Here is a 17,482-nt window from a genome sequence, read left to right on the forward strand (position 1 = left end):
CCAGCCTGTATTGCACCCTCTTAGTCTCTCCCTTAGTGGGTCCCTGGTGCAAAATGAAAATGCAGGGTTCCTTCTTCAAGGAGCCTCGTTCAAGTGACAGCAGAGCATTAAACTAAGCATGGGGCCCTGTGCGACTGCCCTGCATCTCATCCTTTCCTCTGGCTTTTCTACTACCATTGGTATGGCAATTATTCTCCTATCTGTGTCTCTTGCCCTAACTTGTTCTGAATTTCAGACTCAGCTGTCCAGGGATGTATTTCTGAGCATCTCAAACTCAAGAGTCTCCAAAATGGAGCCATTTACCAGCTACCTCCCCTGCCCCCTAACTCCCAGTTCCTCACCATCCTCCCATCACCTGCAACTTCTCCCTGTCTTTATACCCAGCCACTCAGTTGCAAGTCCCACAGATTCTGACTCTAAGTTCCATGCCGCCTCTCCTTTCCCACTGCCATCTCCCTCAGTGTGGTCCTTCGTTACCTTCCATGTGTATTTCTGTGATTGGCCCCTAAACTCATCTCTTCAGGCCTTGCCTCTGCTGCTTCAGTCCATCTCCTTGCCTCCCCTTCCCAAAGGACCAGCCCCATCATGTCACTTACACACTCAAAACCCTTCAGTGACTCTCACTGCCTACAGAATTGGGCACAACTCCTTTGCCTGGCATTTAAGGTCCTTTGCAATAGGGCTCCCAAACTTCTTTTCATTGCTCATCTCTTAGCCCTCCTCTTCATGTCCCTGAGGTTTCAACGCAACTATAGGACCATCTGGTCCCTTAACGCGCCCAGTGTGTTTTCCTGCAGTTTACAATTTGCACTGCCGCTGTTCCTGGTCCCCAGAGTTTAGAGCTGGCTTACGCCACTATAGCCGTCTAATTTCTCTGGCCCTTTTACCACAGCCACTGCCCATGGCTCTGCCCATAGTGTCCCCTGCATTCTTTCTACTGTCCCTCTCCCTCTTCCCCTCATCCTCACTGAAGGGGAATCTCAGATGCAAGGCTGGATACAATCACCATTAAGTATCAAGAAGACGAGAGTGCAATCCCAGCTCTATTGCTTATTGACCTCAGGCAAGTTACTTTCTGTTTCTTCCACAGTAAAAGAGGTAGTGACACCATATAGTCATTAAAGAATTGAGATAAATAAAGTCCTAAGGATAGTGTCATTATTCATATCATCATCTCACCACCTGTGCTGGACTGGTCCCCCTTGGCTCCTCCCCAGCTGCAAGGACTCAGGAGACTTCTCATCCCTCTTTCCATCGAGTTCTGGGAAGTTGGGTGGGGTAGAGTGGAGGCCTGGCCCTCAGGTGCTCGGGTAGCTGTATTGTATGTCTAGGGGTGAGGGGAACTGCTGCCTCTGCTCTTTGTTCAGACTCTTAGCTCAGGCAGCAGCAGGCGTGGGCGTCCCCAGGGGAGGCACTGACAGCTTCAGTTCTCACAGGGACCTTGCAGGTGACAGATGGGGAGGTGCAGGCCAACCCTATCACGCCCCAGCTGATGGGCCTCCCTGTTGGATGTGGCTCCACCTTGAAGCAGCCCAGGCCACAGCTGAGTGTACTTCTAGGCGCAAAATGTAGCCTCCAGGGCTTCCCTGGTGGCGCAGTGGTTGACAGTCCGCCTGCCGATGCGGGGGACGCGGGTTCGTGCCCCGGTCCGGGAGGATCGCACATGCCGCAGAGCGGCTGGGCCCGTGAGCCATGGCCGCTGAGCCTGCGCGTCCGGAGCCTGTGCTCCGCGGCGGGAGAAGCCGCAGCGGTGAGAGGCCCACGTACCGCAAAAAAAAAAAAAAAAAAAAAAATGTAGCCTCCAGCGGGCTCCTTGCCGGTAAGGGGTAAGGTGATGGGGACTTCGTCACTGAGTTACGAAATTAATTCTAACGGGTCCCTGCTCCTCTCCAGGTCTGTTTTTTCATTGGCAAAGGGACAAGCTGGGCTCCGTAATCTTTAGGGGCCTTTTGCCCCTTGTTATGACTACTCCAGGACTAAGTCAGTTCCGGAGTCTCCCTAGAACCGTTACAGACAAGAAAACTCAGGCTCAGAGGAGCAAGGAACCTAAATCCACCCATCCCTTCCGTGGGGGGATTTTGAGAACAGAGGGTCAAAGTAAGCAAGTGCAGTAGAAAAATTCTTTATTGAAAAGGGAAGGGTGGCTGCCTTGCTGTTGCCTCCTGGGACCTGGCTAAAGGCGGGTTGCCACCGCTCAGCTCTTCAGGCAAGTCTCTGCACACCTTCCCCTTAATAACCTTAAAGGGGAAGTGCCGTGGTAACTCACAATCAATTCAGAAGAACAGCGCTTCCAGGCCCTTGCCTTTAAGAACTTCTTAAAGGCAAAGTGCACAAGTGTAGCAGATCAGAGCCAGGACGCTTTAGGAAAGTCTCAAAGAAGCGGCTCCGTGTCTTTACCTTTAAGGATCTCTTAAAGTTGAGGCATATTCGCGCTGAGTACAAAGGTGGAAAACTGTAAAGGAGTTTACAAAGCACTTTTCCAGTTCTTGCTTTTAGCATCTCTTTACGGGAGAGGTGGTCAAGCGTGAATTAACAAAAAAACAAAATACCTCGCAGAACTACTTTCCTCCCCGCCCGCCGGAAGCCGCCCCGCCCAACAGCCGCTGCACGACCCCCGCGGGTCAGCGTCCTCGCCTTCCAGGAGCCCCGAGGCCGGGAGGTAACCGGAGAGCGCGCGGAGCGGGTGGGGCGACGCCTGCCGGGGTCCGGGGGCGGGGGGCCCGGCTCCCGTAGTCACACCGGGGCGTCCCGGGAGTTTCTGGTTTCCTAGACTGTCTTCACAGAGGAAGCCGGACGGGGGCGGGGCGGGGCGAGGGGGCGAGCGGAGGGCGCGGTGACCATGGCGACCGCGGTGACCATGGCGACCGCAGTGACCATAGCGACCGCGGCTCAGAGAACGGAGAGGTCGTGACACGACCTGGAGCGCTGCTTGAAGAACTTGGTGTTGCGCGGCACCAGGTTGGCAAGGAAGCGCTTGGCCTTCTTGGTGAGGCTCTCGCGGCGCGTGGGCGGCGCGGGGCCCTCGGGCCTGCCCCACTCGGGCTGCGGGCCCCCAGCGCGGTTCGGGCCCCGCCTCAGCCGGATCTGGCGCACCGCTCCCTCGAATAGCTCCCGCGTGTTGTGGTGCAGCGCGGCCGACGTCTCGATGTGCTTGCAGCTCAGTGTCCCTGCCAGATGGCGGCCCTCTGCAGGAAGGGACGTGTTCAGGCGCCCGCCCGCCCACCCACGGGGCTGCGCTGGGCCCGGGGCCGGGCGAGGCTGGGCCTGGGGGGCCCAGGGCATGCAGTGGAAAGGGATTGGGGCAAATGGATCTCTTGCAACTGATAGAACAAGCAGGGATTAAGTGGAGGGCGGTGGTGGTGTGGAGGGGGAGGGAGAAAGGGGCCTTGAGAAGAGGTGAGGGGGAGGAGAAGGGAGTCTCGGGGTCCTAGGCGTGGGCATTGAGAGTCTGCCCCTAGCCTGGGGCTAACTGCAATTTTGTGCACCCAGGAGGTTAAAAGGCCTTATGGAGAAGAGGTGTCCTGGAAGGGAGAGGGTTCCCTGAGATTGCAAACATGGATGAGGTTCAGGGTACTCACCCTCCAGTGAGACCTCCCGGGAGCGGGCCAGGTCACTCTTGTTTCCAACGAGGATGACAGGCAGGTCATGTTGGGGCCTCCCAGCCCTGAGCCGTAGTAGGGTCTCTGGAACTTTGGAGAAGCTTTGTCGATCGGTGACCGAGAAGACGATGAGAAAGGCATCCCCCGTCTGAAGGCAGTGGTCCTGCAGCCACCCCCCTGCATCCCCCTGCAGATGGGCAGAGAGTCGTGGAATGTCAGGGCTGGAGGCATGGGAGAACCTGCCCAGCACCTTACACCTCAAGGATGAGGAGCCAGGATGTGAGGGAGAAGCCACCTGCTTAGGACACAGAGCTAGTTAATGGCAGAATCTCCATACTCGGGGTACGTTTGTGGAGGAGGGAGAAGTTTGTAATGTGAGCTCCACATGGGCGAATGGGGGACATAGGATCCTAGACAGCCCATCCTACTTTCTTATGCTTAAGCTCTTAAAAAATGAATGCTATTCAAGTGTGTGTAATCTGGCCTCTCGTTTCTGCATAGTAATCATTTATGTCCAAATATTCACAAGTCCTCACTTTTTTCCCCTTCCCTGACATTACAGAGCCCTGAGCTTCTGTCCTCTCAGATCAGGATCTTCTAGGCTGAAAAATGTACAGAGGGGGTCAGTTTCAGGGTGTTCAGCCTGGCTTGCAGTTGCAGGGTTTGTCAAATCCAGATCCTAACTTTCCTCTGGGTCAGAAGATCCTGGAAACCAGACAGCAGCTCTCAATACCATGGTGTGTGCATAGGTGTGAGCCTTTGCTCTCTGAGACAATATATATGAAAGGTCAGGTTCCACTACATGTTAAAACCAGGGGCTGTAGTCCCACCAGCCTTCAGCCTTCAGCCTTCAGCCATACTTTGCCCCTCCTCAGCTCTCCCAGGTTTCATCACCTGCTTGCAGCCACATCTTAGTTCTCACCTGTTCCCAGATGTCATAAACAACTAGAGTCACTTCCTCCTTATCCACCATGATGCGTCTCTCATAGGTGTCCTCTGTTGGGAAATAGGGACAGGGAATAGAGCCCATTAGGAGGCTCCCCAACACCTGTTAGACCTGGTAACCAGGGATGCTTTAGATCCCAGCCCTTTAGATCCCTCCCTCCAGGGAGGTTGCCACAGAAAGCATTGAAACAGTTTCTCTTAGGTTCTGGCCTCCAGGACTGTTCATGCCTTGAGCGCTTCCATCCCTGACTAGGGCTCCAGAGGCACCCTCAATTCTTGCAGGGCTCCCTCAAATACCTGGGTTCTCCAGCTCGTGAGCACTGTCTCCCTGGAGACCACCGAAAGTGCCTGCTAGGGTGCTCTTGCCCACGCCGCTCTCCCCCACCAGCATGACCTTGAATATGCCATCCTTTTGGGTGGGGGCTGCCTCCCCTGAGCCCAGGGAGTCAGAGGAGCCAGAGGATGAGGCTTGAGGTGGCCAGTCAAGTTCATCTACAGCCTGGGCCCGCCGCAGCTGGTGCTTGTAGGGGACAGGCATACTTCCTCTTCGTCTGGGGGCCCCCGGGGCAGGGGGTGGCCCGCCCCAGTCCAACCCTGCCAACAGTTTCTCTGACTTCTTCAGCAGTGTAGCATCTGCTTCTGGGGGGGCAAAGAGAAGGAAGCTATGAGTGGGGTATGCCTAGACACCTGCAGAGGACTCAGTCCTGGCTGCTCCAGCCTCAGAGGCCCAGTCCATGACCGTGACCCAGAAGGAGCTGAGAATCTTTGGTCTGACCTTCTTCCACTGAACTCCACCAGAAGCCTGAACTGGTGGGGCTCCCAGGGGCTGACCTGAAGGCTTGCCCAGTGTGGTTCTAGCCACAACCCATTCAAAACATGCCCCATGCAGGGGAGGCACCTGTGTGCAGGCTTGCACACCCACTCACACTTCACACTGACACATAGGCACACACCCAGACTAGGCCTCTGGCCGGGGGCTGCCCCTCCTTCCACCGGGAGGCCCTGCCCCCTCCTGCTTCCTACACTGATGATCCCCACACAGGGGATAAACTGAAGCTGCTGCCCAGGTTCTGGGGTTGGGTACTGATAGAGTCAGAAACTTTGTGGGGAGGCTGTTCCCAGGGAAGGGCTTTGCTCACTGAGATGTGTGTGTTGGGTCTCTATGGGTGTGTTAAAGGGGCTGCCTCTTCCCATGGCCCTGTAGGTAAGCATCCCCCAATGCATGTCTGTGTGTGAGAATCCTTCTGCATCCCTGGCTGTCCCTGTGAGTCTGACAGAATATTGTGTTCGTCGTGAGGCTGAGGGAGGGAGAGAGAGAGGGAGGGAGGAGGAGAAATAGCGAGAGAGCAGGAGCAGGGAGAGTGACAATGCACGGGCCAGGGTAACTGGAGGAGGAACCACAGACATAACAAAGGGGGATAGAGAGAGGCTGGAAATAGCCCAGGATCAATACTTGACTGGCAGCCAGGGCCTCCAGGAGCCAGAGAAACCCTCAAAACAGTTCCCCAGGGTAGCCCCCTGCTCGTGATTCCCAGGCTTGTGGGCTGCCCCTCGTCTTTCCCCCTTCCCTCCTGCCCATCCCAACCTCTTGGGAATGAGGCCGACCTAGGGGCTAAGTACCAGTTTCCCCAGGGAAGCCCTGGGTGATGGGTGAGGGGACATTTAGGCAGCCCACCTCTGTCCCCTAGCCCCGCACCTCATACGAGTCCCAGTCCTAGTGTGGGCAGGAGGCTTCCCCACTTCCTGAGTTGCTCTTTCCCTCTTGCTGTTTGCGTTCGAGCTCCTTCAACCCCTAGTTCTGACCTCCCCACCAAAGCTTCAGCTCCCACCCCCATGGTTGCAGCCAGCACCTGCCAGCTCAGCCCTCACCTGGTGTGGGCGTCCCTGGCGGGGAGGCCCGGTGGCTGCTGGCGGGGCAGAGTGCTGTGGTTTCTGTGTCCGTGTCCATGTCGGTGTCGAGGTCCGTGTGCATCGGTGTGCGTGTGCGTGTGCAGCCTGGCGGCTTGCAGCACCCGCTCCCTCACTCAGCAGCACTGTCAGCTTTTCCCTTTAAATACCACCCCCCCATGCCCTCCCCCTAGACACCTGGGGAAACAGTCCCACCCCCTGATGAGGTCACATATGCTAATTAGCCGTGATGTCAGCGGGATTCCCTCCTTTCTGCCCCCCCCCCCCCCGCCCCCTTTGCGTCGCTTCCCTCTGGGAGCACACACACTGCGGAGTCTGGTTAAGACATGAACAGAACAAAGTCAGAGGGGCAGAAGAGACGGGTTCAGAGAAGTGGGGTGAGGGGTCAGTGGGCAAGGGAGCTGAGGATGGGAGGAGGCAAGGACCCAGGGCCTGGGTGGTCTTTCTCCAGGAGCCAGGACTATGTGTGATTTGTCTCCGTATCCCAGCCCCTTAGCCCAGTGTTCAGCCCAGAGTGGGAGCTCAGTAGCTAAATGGAGGGGCTAAAGGAAGAAACCAAAAAAGACGCAGGGACAGGAGGACAGCCACCCCGCCACCAAGCTTCTCTGCCACCCCCTCTTCCCCATATTACCCCTTCTGGGATAAGGCCCACAGCAGTACCCATTTCCCAGCCTGGCCCCTAGGCAGATGGGGGCTTTGAGGAAGGAGACCTGGCTGCTTTGTTTGGCAGCTTCATTTTTTCACTAGGTTCAGGTGGGTACAAACCATTGTGGGGACTTCTTCCCCATCTCTCCCTCCCTGCCTGGCCCACCAACCTCGTGTTAATCAGAGCAGGAAAATGGGGAGAGACAGCTAGCCCTCTAGAAGTTCCCAATCCCCAGTGCAGGTGCCAGCCCCCTTCTCAGTGCTCTCTGGGGCAGCCCCAGGCCTTCTGGGCTACACAGGGCAGACACACAATGACACCTACCTCTGGGGCAGGAGGGAAGCCAGGATAGCGGGGCTCCTTTACTGCTCCTTTTCTGCCCGGTCCATTTCCCTTCAGGCTCCCACTCTTGTCTTGCCGGTGCCCCCAAGGACCCAAACACACATTCCGATTTCCTGGCCCCTTCTCTCCCCATTTTTGCCAGATGCTGTGCTAAGCACCTTCCTGCATTCTCTCCTTTCATCCTCATGACCCTGAGGCTCAGAGTGGTGGGTGAGTGGCCTGTGCCCCAAATCAATCATGCAGCTGGAAAATGGGGACACCAGGATTCCCACCCAGATCTTTCCAATGCCAAAGACTGTTTTTCATCTCTATGCTATGCTGCCTTCCTTGTCTTAAATATTCCAGCTGTCTCCTATTATTGGGGACAATCTATATTGCGATCTTCAGTGGACTTTTCCAATTGAAGAAGCAAATAGTGATCTAGGGATTACTAGTGCAGTGACGCTTCACTTATGTGGAGGTCAACTACAGGGTAACATTGTGGGGTCTAGAGGGAGCAGAAAGAACTCTTAAGCAGCTACAGTCTTCATGTGCTTCACCCACTGGACAGACTCTACAGTCCTCAGTTACAGCCTACTTGTTCTTACTTTATTCACAATTTTAATGTGTCCATGTGTGTGCCTGTGCTCAAAGATTAGAAGCACATTTATAGCAGCTAGTGACCCCTGATAGCTTGGTACCAAGGGAAGCAATATCACAGAAAACTTTTAAAGCAGTCGTAAGCATTTAAAAAGTGGTCCAAGGTCACCTGGCATTAAGGCAAATAGCTTTTCTGACACTGTTACAGCTTCTGAAAACATTGCTGCCGAGGTTTTTGGTGTCTATGAATGATCCTCAGCTATCCAGAAGGATTTATAGTGCGGATGGGCTGAAGACGAGTGTAATGTTTTAGAGTGATTTCCTTCCAGAATGAGTTTTTTAAAAGTTTTAAATTGTAAAGGGTTGAGCTTTATGTTTCTGGAAAACTCATTTAGGTGGTAGAATTCATTTCTATGATACTAGATAAGAGTGTCAGTGGCTGGAGACCCCAGCGAAGATTCTTGACCATGACTTCTGCCTGCCCTCAATCCAGCCTTAGGCCATAGATGCATGCTTGGTTTCATCTTGAACCACCATCTCTCTTGTCCCACTGGTAAGAGGCTGTGCACTTGCCCAGGTCAAGGCTCCCTCAGGAATTGGAGGTCCTGTGTAATAGTGGGACAGACTGAGATTTGGAACCGAGCTGATCCAGATTTAAGTCTGCCTCTCAGTAGAGACTGGAGCAGTATTCCTCTGAAGCTGCGCATGAGCCTGTGAATTGGGGCTGTGATGCCCACGGCACAGCCTTGTTGTGAGGGTTAGCTACGTGTGATAAAGGGTTTGGCACTCAGCAGGTTGCCCAAAAATTTGGTGCTCCCACAGTCTCAGGCTGTGTGGCTGGGGGTCCCTTTCCCCTCCCAGCGTGGCCTGGAGCTTGGTTCAGGCCCAGATTCTGCTCCTTAAGGACCGAATTCTGGTATCTGCTCAGATTTATCTCAGATTTTCAGCCTGATCCCCATCTCATAACTGAGATCACCTCCCTCCTCCCCACCAAGGGCCTTTGCATGAGTCCCACACCCCCGATACTGGGCACCTTGGACAGTGGTGTCTATCCTGATAGGATCTGAAGTCGCCTCATTTCTTTTTCCTTGGGCCGTGGTGAAAATAACTTGGGTGACAGCCCCCTAGTGCCCCACCCTTGCCTGGGTAAGACCCTCTATCTTAGTTTCCCCATTCTGCCTGTACAAGGTCAGTCCCCTCTCCCCGCCACCTGGGGCTTCACTGTGGCTGACAAAAACGGTGTTACTGCTTGCACCTCGTAGATCACACACCCAGCACGTAGAGGAATCTTCTTTCAGGCCCATAAATCTACATGCACAGGGCTTCCTAGTGAACTCTACCTTCAAGTCCTCCCTCCAGCATTCTGAAGCGTTCCACCATGAGGAACATTCTTCTACCTTAAATCTCTGTCCACTTTCAAGTTTCAAATACCCCTAGGAGGTGAAAGGTCTGGAGCAGGACAACGATGAGGATATCAGGCTGAAGGTTTCGAGCTGGCTATGGAGAAGGAGAGGAGCAGGGAGAGGCAGAGGCCAGGTGATGGAGAGGCATGGGAGGGGAAATCAACATTCCCTGCCTCACTGTTTTCACTGGGCCTAACGCTGGTGGGACCCAGTGATTGTTTACACTGGGGAAGGCAGGCCCGGAGGGAGAACAGCAAGCAAGGATGAGAATCTCTGGAGCCTCTTCCCCAATCTCTGGAGAGGGCGTGGAGTGAAAGGTGCTTGAGTCTTCCCCAAGCCAAGAGGCCAGTGTCCCAGGACTGTACCATGTCCCCTCGGCCACTTCCCTAGGCTCCTGCTTGCTGGGAGAGGGAACGGTATGCAATTAGTGCTGGGTGTGAGGATGCTGGCAGTGTGTCATCAACAGGGCCCCTCCACCGGGGAGGTGGGGATAGGCTGGGCCAGGCAGGAAGGGTAAGGGAGCCTAAGGGGGAGCCCTTTCTCCGGGGACTGATTGTTAGGGAATGCCTCAGCTCTGCTCCTGTGGGCATCACACCCACTCCCACAGGCTCTTTCTAAATCCTTTGTCCCGGCTGATTTTCCTTTTAAACTCTGGGACCGCTCTGTCAGCTTGCTTACCACAGACTGGGTCCCAACATTTCTCACAGATCATTCCCCCCTCCTCCGTTACCCTCTCCAGCTCTATGGCTCTGGCTATTGCTTGTGTTCCTGCGCCCCTTTCTCAGGAAGTCCAGGGTCCCTCTTACAGCCCTAGCCCTTACTGTCCCTAGTTTGCTTATCGTATGGACTCTCACCCTGCCTAAAATTCACAATTCTATACCAACTACTGACAGCATTCTTTAGGATCTAGTTTGGGCCCTCTTCCAGGAAGACCTCTTGGATCTGGCCAAGGTGATGCTAGCATCTTCACACCCTGAATGATTATGATTTTTCTCTGGACGCATCTTTTCCCGCTTTGAGGCATCCTGGCTGCGAGTTCATCTGTCTTGCCTAGGACAGACTGAAAATGCCTGGTAGGGTGGAGGATGGAGGGCAGGAGTGTTTCACCAGGGACAGTCTGCTTCTGTGATTAGTGCTCTGCGAGTACTCCATAAATGGGAAGTTTCTCAGCTGCAGGGCCCAGCGGGCTCATGACTTCCGGCCTGGCGGTGAGTAAGGAGGCTTGGTGCTCACTGCTGGTGTCAGTCACTGTAGAGCTGGGCCCCAGGCAGCGAGTGGAGGTGGAGAGGGTTAGTCTTAGGGTTCCTAGAATTTTCTTACCCCCTGAGTGGTATAAAAAACAAGGATGGGTGGTTGGAAGATAAATAGGAAAAGGCCAGGAGGTGGAGGCCAGAGCAAAGGGCTTCATAGGGAGGAGTAAGGTGAGGGGAGCATAAGCTGAGATGGGCAGAGAGGCGGGGCTCATGCTCACAGCTCATTTACAAAAATCTTAAATTTCTGATTCCTTTATTTTCAACCTTGGCTTCCTGGACAATGACCTGGCTATGGAACAAAAGCATTTGCTGTGCTCTTTTTATGAGCTAGGCCTTGTGGGAGGGATCACCATTGGCAAAACCCCAGGGCCTGCCCAAATCCTCCCCTTGGGGGCTGGAAGTCTCCAGCCAATTGGCATTCTGGTGCTTAAGGCCACTTTTGGGTGGGTTTGGCAAGGATGGAGTGTCCAGGCCTATGACCCTTTAAGAACTTTACTTTTTAAAAAGAGCCACCCAAATGGTGGTGGTGTGGGGAGAGGGTAGTGGAGGACTATGGTCTCTGGCCATGCGCAGAGAGGGGGCTCTGTGTGAGCCCTCTCCCTGCCTGAGGGACACCTAACTTTATAGCAGCTACATGGGATCCCTGGGAGGCCCATCAAGTGCCCTCACACTGAGGGACAGGGAGGGAAGCGGTGGAAGGGAAGCTGAGCTGCCCTCTACAGGGTTGCTGTCACTGTGAGTAGAGCACCCAGGGGAGCCAGGTCACCTCACGCCAGCAGTGGCTCATCTTCTGCTTCGACCACCCAGACCCCGGGCTCAGCCAGTGGCACCAGCAGCACATCGTCCTCATCCTCTGGGGACAGGACTGTTGTGTGGGGTCCAGGTGGGGCCCGGGTTGGTCCTGGGGGCCGCAGGCTGGGCAGGAGGCGGCCTCGCAGGGCCTGTACCACTCCAGACAGCAGTGATGGCTCCAGGGGCGCCGCAGGCAGTGGCCCTGGGGCCTCGGTGACAGTGGGGAAGGCTGGAGACGTGCTGGCAGGTGGCAGTGGAGCCTTTACAGGCAGTGGGGGTGCCTGTTCCCCATCCTGCCCACCCACCGCCCCGCCCTCACGGGCTGGACCTGTGCTGCCGTCTAAGGTCTCAGGGGGAGCAGCAGAAGGTGTGACCTGGGATCTGGTCTCAGAGGTCCGGGCTGGGGGACTGGTTCGCGGAAGCAGGCCCCAGCGGCGGAGACGGCGCACCAGGCGGCGCATAGAGCGGCCCCGCTGGCGGCGGCGGGTGCCTGAGGCGCCCCCTGGAGTCATGTCCTGGCGCAAGATCTGTAACAGAGAACGCAGGTTGCCCAGCACGGAGTTCTGCAAGGAGAGGATGAAGACACCGGAGTCAGAGGGGGTGGGGACGGCCAGAAGCCTGAAAGAAGGAAGCGCTGGGAGTGGGAGGTGGTCCGGCTGCGGAGGGTGACTTACGTCATTCGGGTTCTCTGTAGGGAAGTCCTCTACAGGTGGGATGGCACCCTGGGCAATGAGCTGCCCATAGGAGGGAGGCGCCTGCTGTTGCACAATCTCGGCCTCTGTCCGGGAGAGGGGGGCGAAGATGCTGGAAGGGACGAGGACGGCTCAGTCACGGGTGCTGCTCACCAGAGCCGCCTGCCCCAGCCTGGACAGGCCTCTTTCTTCTGCACCCAAGCCAGGGCACCCGGAGCTAGGCCACGGCTTTCCAAAGTCATCTGGCATCCCCCTCCTTCCTTGAGATGGCTTTCAAGATCTAGACCGGTCCCCCTCTCAGAGAAGCACGCCTGCCAAGCTAGACAACCCTAGGAGCCAACCCAGAAGCTGGTCACCAGAACCCGTCCCCAACGTGGGCGCCCTCTGGACTTCTGTGGCTGCACAGGCCCTGTCCCGCGTCAGTCCCCATGCCTCTACTGCCAGCTGCATTCCCACTGACCTGTACTCCTGGGTACGAATGGCATAGAGCTTGCAGGTGCAGCCCAGGGCAATGACCAGCAGCAAGCCACACACGAGGCTGCCGATGACCGCGGCGGTAATGACCTTGCGGGGCAGGGCATAGGAGCAGTCCCACTCGTCGCTGCCGTCAGCGCAGTCTGGCTGCCCGTCGCACACCCACGTCTCATACACGCACTTCTCGTCCCGGCACCGGAAGTTGCCAGGCTGGCAGTGCCGACAGCGTCTCTCGTCTGCTCCATCAGCACAGAAGGTCTGGTAGTTGCAGCGGTCAGCAGGCAGGTAGCAGGCTGTGGCACCGGGGGTGCCAGCGGCCCCACAGGGGTAGTGTCCAGGTGGGCAGCTGGGGCAGTTCTCCTCGTCCGTGCCGTCGGCGCAGTCCCATGAGCCGTCGCAGCGCTGTGCCTCGCTGTAGCAGCGCTCGCCTAGGCCCTCGCTAGCCCCCAAGCCAGAGCCTAAGCCGCAGGGTCGGTCCCAAGGCAAGCAGTAGCCCCGCACGTGGTAGGTGGCATTGAAGCCCCGACCGCTGCTCCAGGCGACTGTGTGGTAGTCCACTGTGGCCTGGCCGGACAGTGTCTCCACGGTGACAGCCTTGCCATTGCTGAAGTGGGTGAGGCTGCGCAGCAGCCGGAGGGTCTCGGGGGGCCCAGCGCCATCATACACGTGCACTGCATCTCCATAGCTCAGGTCCAGGGCCGTAAAGCGCACCGCCAGGCGCCGGCCATCATGGGGGTCCAACAGCCAGAGGCAAGACTGGGGGTGGGAGACTGAGGCCAGGTGTGAGTATCCGAGGGAGGAGAAGACCCCATAGAAGTCTTCCAAGGTGTGATTGCAGGGTGGGGTGGGGACAGGGCCCGGGGTCAGGTTGGGGAAGGGGTCTGAACTGCAACCTGCCTCGTCAGATCCATCGCCACAGGCATCGACCCCGTCACAGCGCTGGACCAAGGGCACACAGCGGTGGTTCAGGCACTGGAACTCTTCCTGCAGGCACATCAGCCAATCTGCAGAGGCACCATGGAGAGGGGCTGTGAAGCACTGGAGCTGCCAGGATCCTCCCCTCCTCCCTCAGGCTTCCACTGCCTGTTCTAGTGGCACTACACTAGACACTACTAGGCACTACTACAGACAGCCCTGTCCAGCCCACCTTGGCTGTAGGAGAGCAGGAAACCCTGGCCCATGGGTGCTCTGGCCCCAGCATAGCTGTAGGTGATGGTGACGTTGCCTCCAGGAAGCTGCAGAGGGCTGGCAGGTGCCTCGCACAGGGAGATCTGTGGCTGGATGGGGGAGCGCAGGATTAAGCGCTCTGAGCCACAGGCCAGACGCAGTTTTTGGAACCTACAGGGGTGAAGGAGAGCAGGACGTAAGATATTCTTTTTTTTTTTTTTTTTTTTTTTTGCGGTACGCGGGCCTCCCACTGCCGTGGCCTCTCCCGCCGCGGAGCACAGGCTCCGGACGCGCAGGCTCAGCGGCCATGGCTTACGGGCCCAGCCGCTCCACGTCATGTGGGATCTTCGCGGACCGGGGCATGAACCCGTGTCCCCTGCATCGGCAGGTGGACTCTCAACCACTGCGCCACCAGGGAAGCCCCCGTAAGATATTCTTGACCACTGCTGGCTTCTTCCTCCCCCAGTGTTGTCAGGCCCGTTCTACTCCAAGAAGCAGGAACACCTGCTTATCCACAATCCAAATAGCCAAGTGAAAATGGAGTTAGCCAAATTCCTTTGTAATCAAGGCAAGAGCCCTAACAGAGGCCTATGGCACCATGAGACCATGAGTACATCCTAGAGCCTTCTGGAAAAACTGCCTTGTGTTCTGGACTGAGTTAGAACAGATTCATTGCTTTCCTGTCGTTGCAGCACTGTCACCCGAGTCTGGTGCTAGCAGTAACCGGCAATTACCATACAGCTTAATTAACCAGAACTCACCATCCCCTCCCAGTGCCCAGTGGTGAGACCTGAGATCACCATGGCATTCTGATCTCTCTGCCCCAACAACCTCTGCCCAGATTGCCCTCTCCCTTCACCTACCCTTTTCTGGGTAAATCCATACGAAGTGAGCTGTGGGAAGCAAATAGCTAGGTACTCAACATGGGCCCCAACCCCACGGCCCACGGTTGGAGGAGCCCAGGGAGACCTGGACTGTTTAAAAGATCTGGGGAGGGACTTCGCTGGTGATCCAGTGAGTAAGACTCTGCGCTCCCAATGCAGGGGGCGTGGGTTCAATCCCTGGTCGGGGAACTAGATCCCGTATTCCACAACGAAGAAGCCCGCGTGCCGCAACTAAGAGTCTGTGTGCCGCAACTAAAGATCCCTCATGCCCCAACGAAGATCCCACGTGCCGCAACTAAGACCCAGTGCAGCCAAAATAAAATAAATAAATAAATAAATATTTTTTAAAAAAAAAGGTCTGGGGAGGCTGAGGAAGGTTCTAAGCTGATGAAGGAATAGATTTGAATGCCAGGCAAGGATGTGCAATGGATTGAAGGACTCCTCCAAGCAGCCATATCAGAGAGAAAGGACTGTTTCTAGAGGAAAGGACTGTTTCTGTTGTCCTTCAGAGATGACAAGACCCAAGCTAGATGTCCACTCCAGGCAGTTCCAATTCACCATGGAACAAGCCAGGCTTTTAGGGAAGACTAGGCCAAGTCTAATTCTACTCTTCCCCCTGTTGACAGGGATGGAAGTTCCATGGAGAAGATCCCTGAAGTCTTTTCCATGGTAGAGGAGGGGTGGGGGAAAGGAATAGGGTCTTGCTCTGCTTCTCACCTGACCGTTACCGTCTGCTCCTTGCTGCCCAGGATGAGCCAGGTACAGTTGGCAGGGGAGCTGCGGCTGTCCCGGCCCACGGGCCTCTGTAAGGTGCCCTGCACTTCCAAGAGCACTGCCGGGGGGTCCTCACAGGCTGGAGAGAGAGAGGAAGGTAGGGACATCGGTTGAGAGCCTCTTACCATGCCACGCCTCCTCCAAGGGCCTGGGTTCTTCAAGAAGGAGCACAGAAACTCCCCTGCCCCAGCGACACACACTCTAGAGGCATAGTCTTCAGCAGGCCCCTGTCTCTCCACACTCATCACAGTTCCACCTTAAGTATCAACACCACAAACAATATGAGGTCTGCTTTGTGCCAGCCACTGGGCCAGGAGGAACCGGGAAATACTGTTTCTATCCTCAGGAAGACTACATTTTGGCTAGGCCGATCAAGGATGGATATTTGGGGAAAAAATACATAACTACCGGCTGAGGGCTTATACTAGGTCTCAGTTTCTCCATCTGTAAAATAAAGGGTGGATGAGCTCCACTCTAAAACTATGGTAGGTACTAGAGGAATTCAAGGAAGAGAGAGTTTTTCTCTTGGGTCCTGCCTCATTACCAAGCCCATGGGACCCCAGGGGCATCCTCTACTCACCAGGATTTGGGAAAATGATCCTGTCTGGGTGGGCCACAGCGTCTCCTAGAGGAAGAGCGAGAAAGGGCAAGAGTCACGCTTCGGAGTTTTCTTCACCTGAGCGAGTCAAGTAGGAAAGGGAGCCATCTGCGGCTTCCGGGTAGTTTACAGGAAGGGGTGGTGGAGCAGAGGAAGGCAGCGGTGTGTGACCTCGGAGGAAGGTCCGGCAGCACGGCCTATGGAGTGGGTACGGTGATCTACGGAAGCCAGAGGGAGGCTGCGGGCTGAGGAGAGCGGCTAGAGAGTTCCCGGGGATTGGGGCAGGCAGTGCCGGGCACGGGCAGGCAGGGTAAGGTGAGGGGCCACGTAGGAGGAAGGGAGCTAGAGCCCCTGGGCCCGGTGACAGCCCTGGGAGCGGGTTGCCGGGCGAGTAGTCTCGTTTTCGGTTTCTTACCCAGGAGGAGGAGAAGGATGGCCGGCAGCATCGTGAGCCGTCCGCAGGTGCAAGAAGAGTCCCGGAGCTTCGGTGGTCTACCCAGTGGGGAGGCGGCGCCGCTCCGGGCGTCCTGGCCTCCCAGTGTCGCCTCCCTGAGGGGCCTCCATGGCCCGGGCTCCTCGACCGGTGCTCTGGAGGCCAGGGCTGGGGGCGGGTGGGGGGCGGAGGCGGCCCGAGCGCAGGGGCGGTGCCTCTCGCCAACTTCGGAGTTGTTTTCCCCGGCTGCCGCCTCGCTCTCTCCCGAGGCCGGCCCCCGAAGCCCCGGAAATCGGCTGAAAGACCGGCGCTGGGGCGCGCCCTCGCCTAGAGCCGGCCCGCAGGCCGCAAGCGCCCCGGTCCAGGCCTGGCCGCCACCTGCTGGGGCTTGAGGCCACTTCCTCTTTGGGCCAAACTTTACCGACTGTCAGCCCCCAGGGCCGGCCCGGGCGCTGCTCAACTTCTCCAGCGCGTCCAGCCCGCGGAACGCGGCAGGGGAGCGGGGGAGGAGGACAGGCGGCTCGGCACAACGCCCAGTCCCTCGCCCAGTCTGTACCCCCGCCAGCCCAGGGGTTGGAGGAGCCCGGGCGGAGGAGGGGGCGGGTGACGAGCCTGGCCCCACCCCTGCCAATCAACGCGCTCTCCGCCCACCCGACCGTCTTAACGCCTTTCCGGTCGTGCAGGGTCTTGTCACTTGGGCTTTGAAGGCGCTCAGCTTCCACTTTTAACTCTGCTTTGTTTAGTCCTTTCCGTGTAACGTTAGTTACAGGACACGTCTGTCAAAGGGCAACTGCTTATTCCGTAACTGTCATGTCTCTCCTTTGAATCCTTAAGCTCTCAGTACTTTTCTTGTCCCAGTGTCTGGGATGCGGTAGCACTTTTCTCGATGAGCCTCTATTATAGCAATTACCACACGGTGTTGTAACTATTTGTTTACTCTTTCCCGCCCCTGCCCCTCCCCTGCTGTGGAAACTGAAACTTCCTGTAGGCTGTGGC

The 17,482-nt window shown here is 56.6% G+C and overlaps 2 protein-coding genes across 3 annotated transcripts; both read right to left on the reverse strand.

Annotated features, from left to right (window-relative positions):
• Nucleotides 1-2,889: 2,889 nt before the first annotated feature.
• REM2 (RRAD and GEM like GTPase 2) lies at nucleotides 2,890-6,516 on the reverse strand (the record flags this gene model as incomplete). Of its 2 annotated transcripts, XM_082834318.1 has the most annotated exons (5): nucleotides 2,890-3,185; nucleotides 3,579-3,786; nucleotides 4,522-4,595; nucleotides 4,842-5,183; nucleotides 6,414-6,516. In XM_082834318.1, the coding sequence occupies 5 exons, from the start codon at nucleotides 6,514-6,516 to the stop codon at nucleotides 2,890-2,892; spliced, it is 1,023 nt and encodes a 340-aa protein (XP_082690444.1). The 2 variants fall into 2 exon arrangements, with proteins under 2 accessions (XP_082690444.1, XP_082690445.1); XM_082834319.1 differs by lacking the exon at nucleotides 4,842-5,183.
• Nucleotides 6,517-10,908: 4,392 nt separating this feature from the next.
• Nucleotides 10,909-17,044, reverse strand: LRP10 (LDL receptor related protein 10). Its single transcript, XM_082845911.1, is given in 8 exon segments — nucleotides 10,909-12,027; nucleotides 12,139-12,268; nucleotides 12,617-13,634; nucleotides 13,778-13,968; nucleotides 15,399-15,534; nucleotides 16,036-16,080; nucleotides 16,469-16,589; nucleotides 16,591-17,044. Coding segments are annotated over 8 exon segments (2,256 nt in total). The 5' UTR covers nucleotides 16,618-17,044; the 3' UTR covers nucleotides 10,909-11,439.
• Between the last annotated feature and the right edge of the window lie 438 nt (nucleotides 17,045-17,482).

This window comes from Leucopleurus acutus (assembly GCF_964270905.1).
Source record: "Leucopleurus acutus genome assembly, chromosome: 1".
Taxonomy (NCBI): Eukaryota; Metazoa; Chordata; class Mammalia; order Artiodactyla; family Delphinidae; genus Leucopleurus; species Leucopleurus acutus.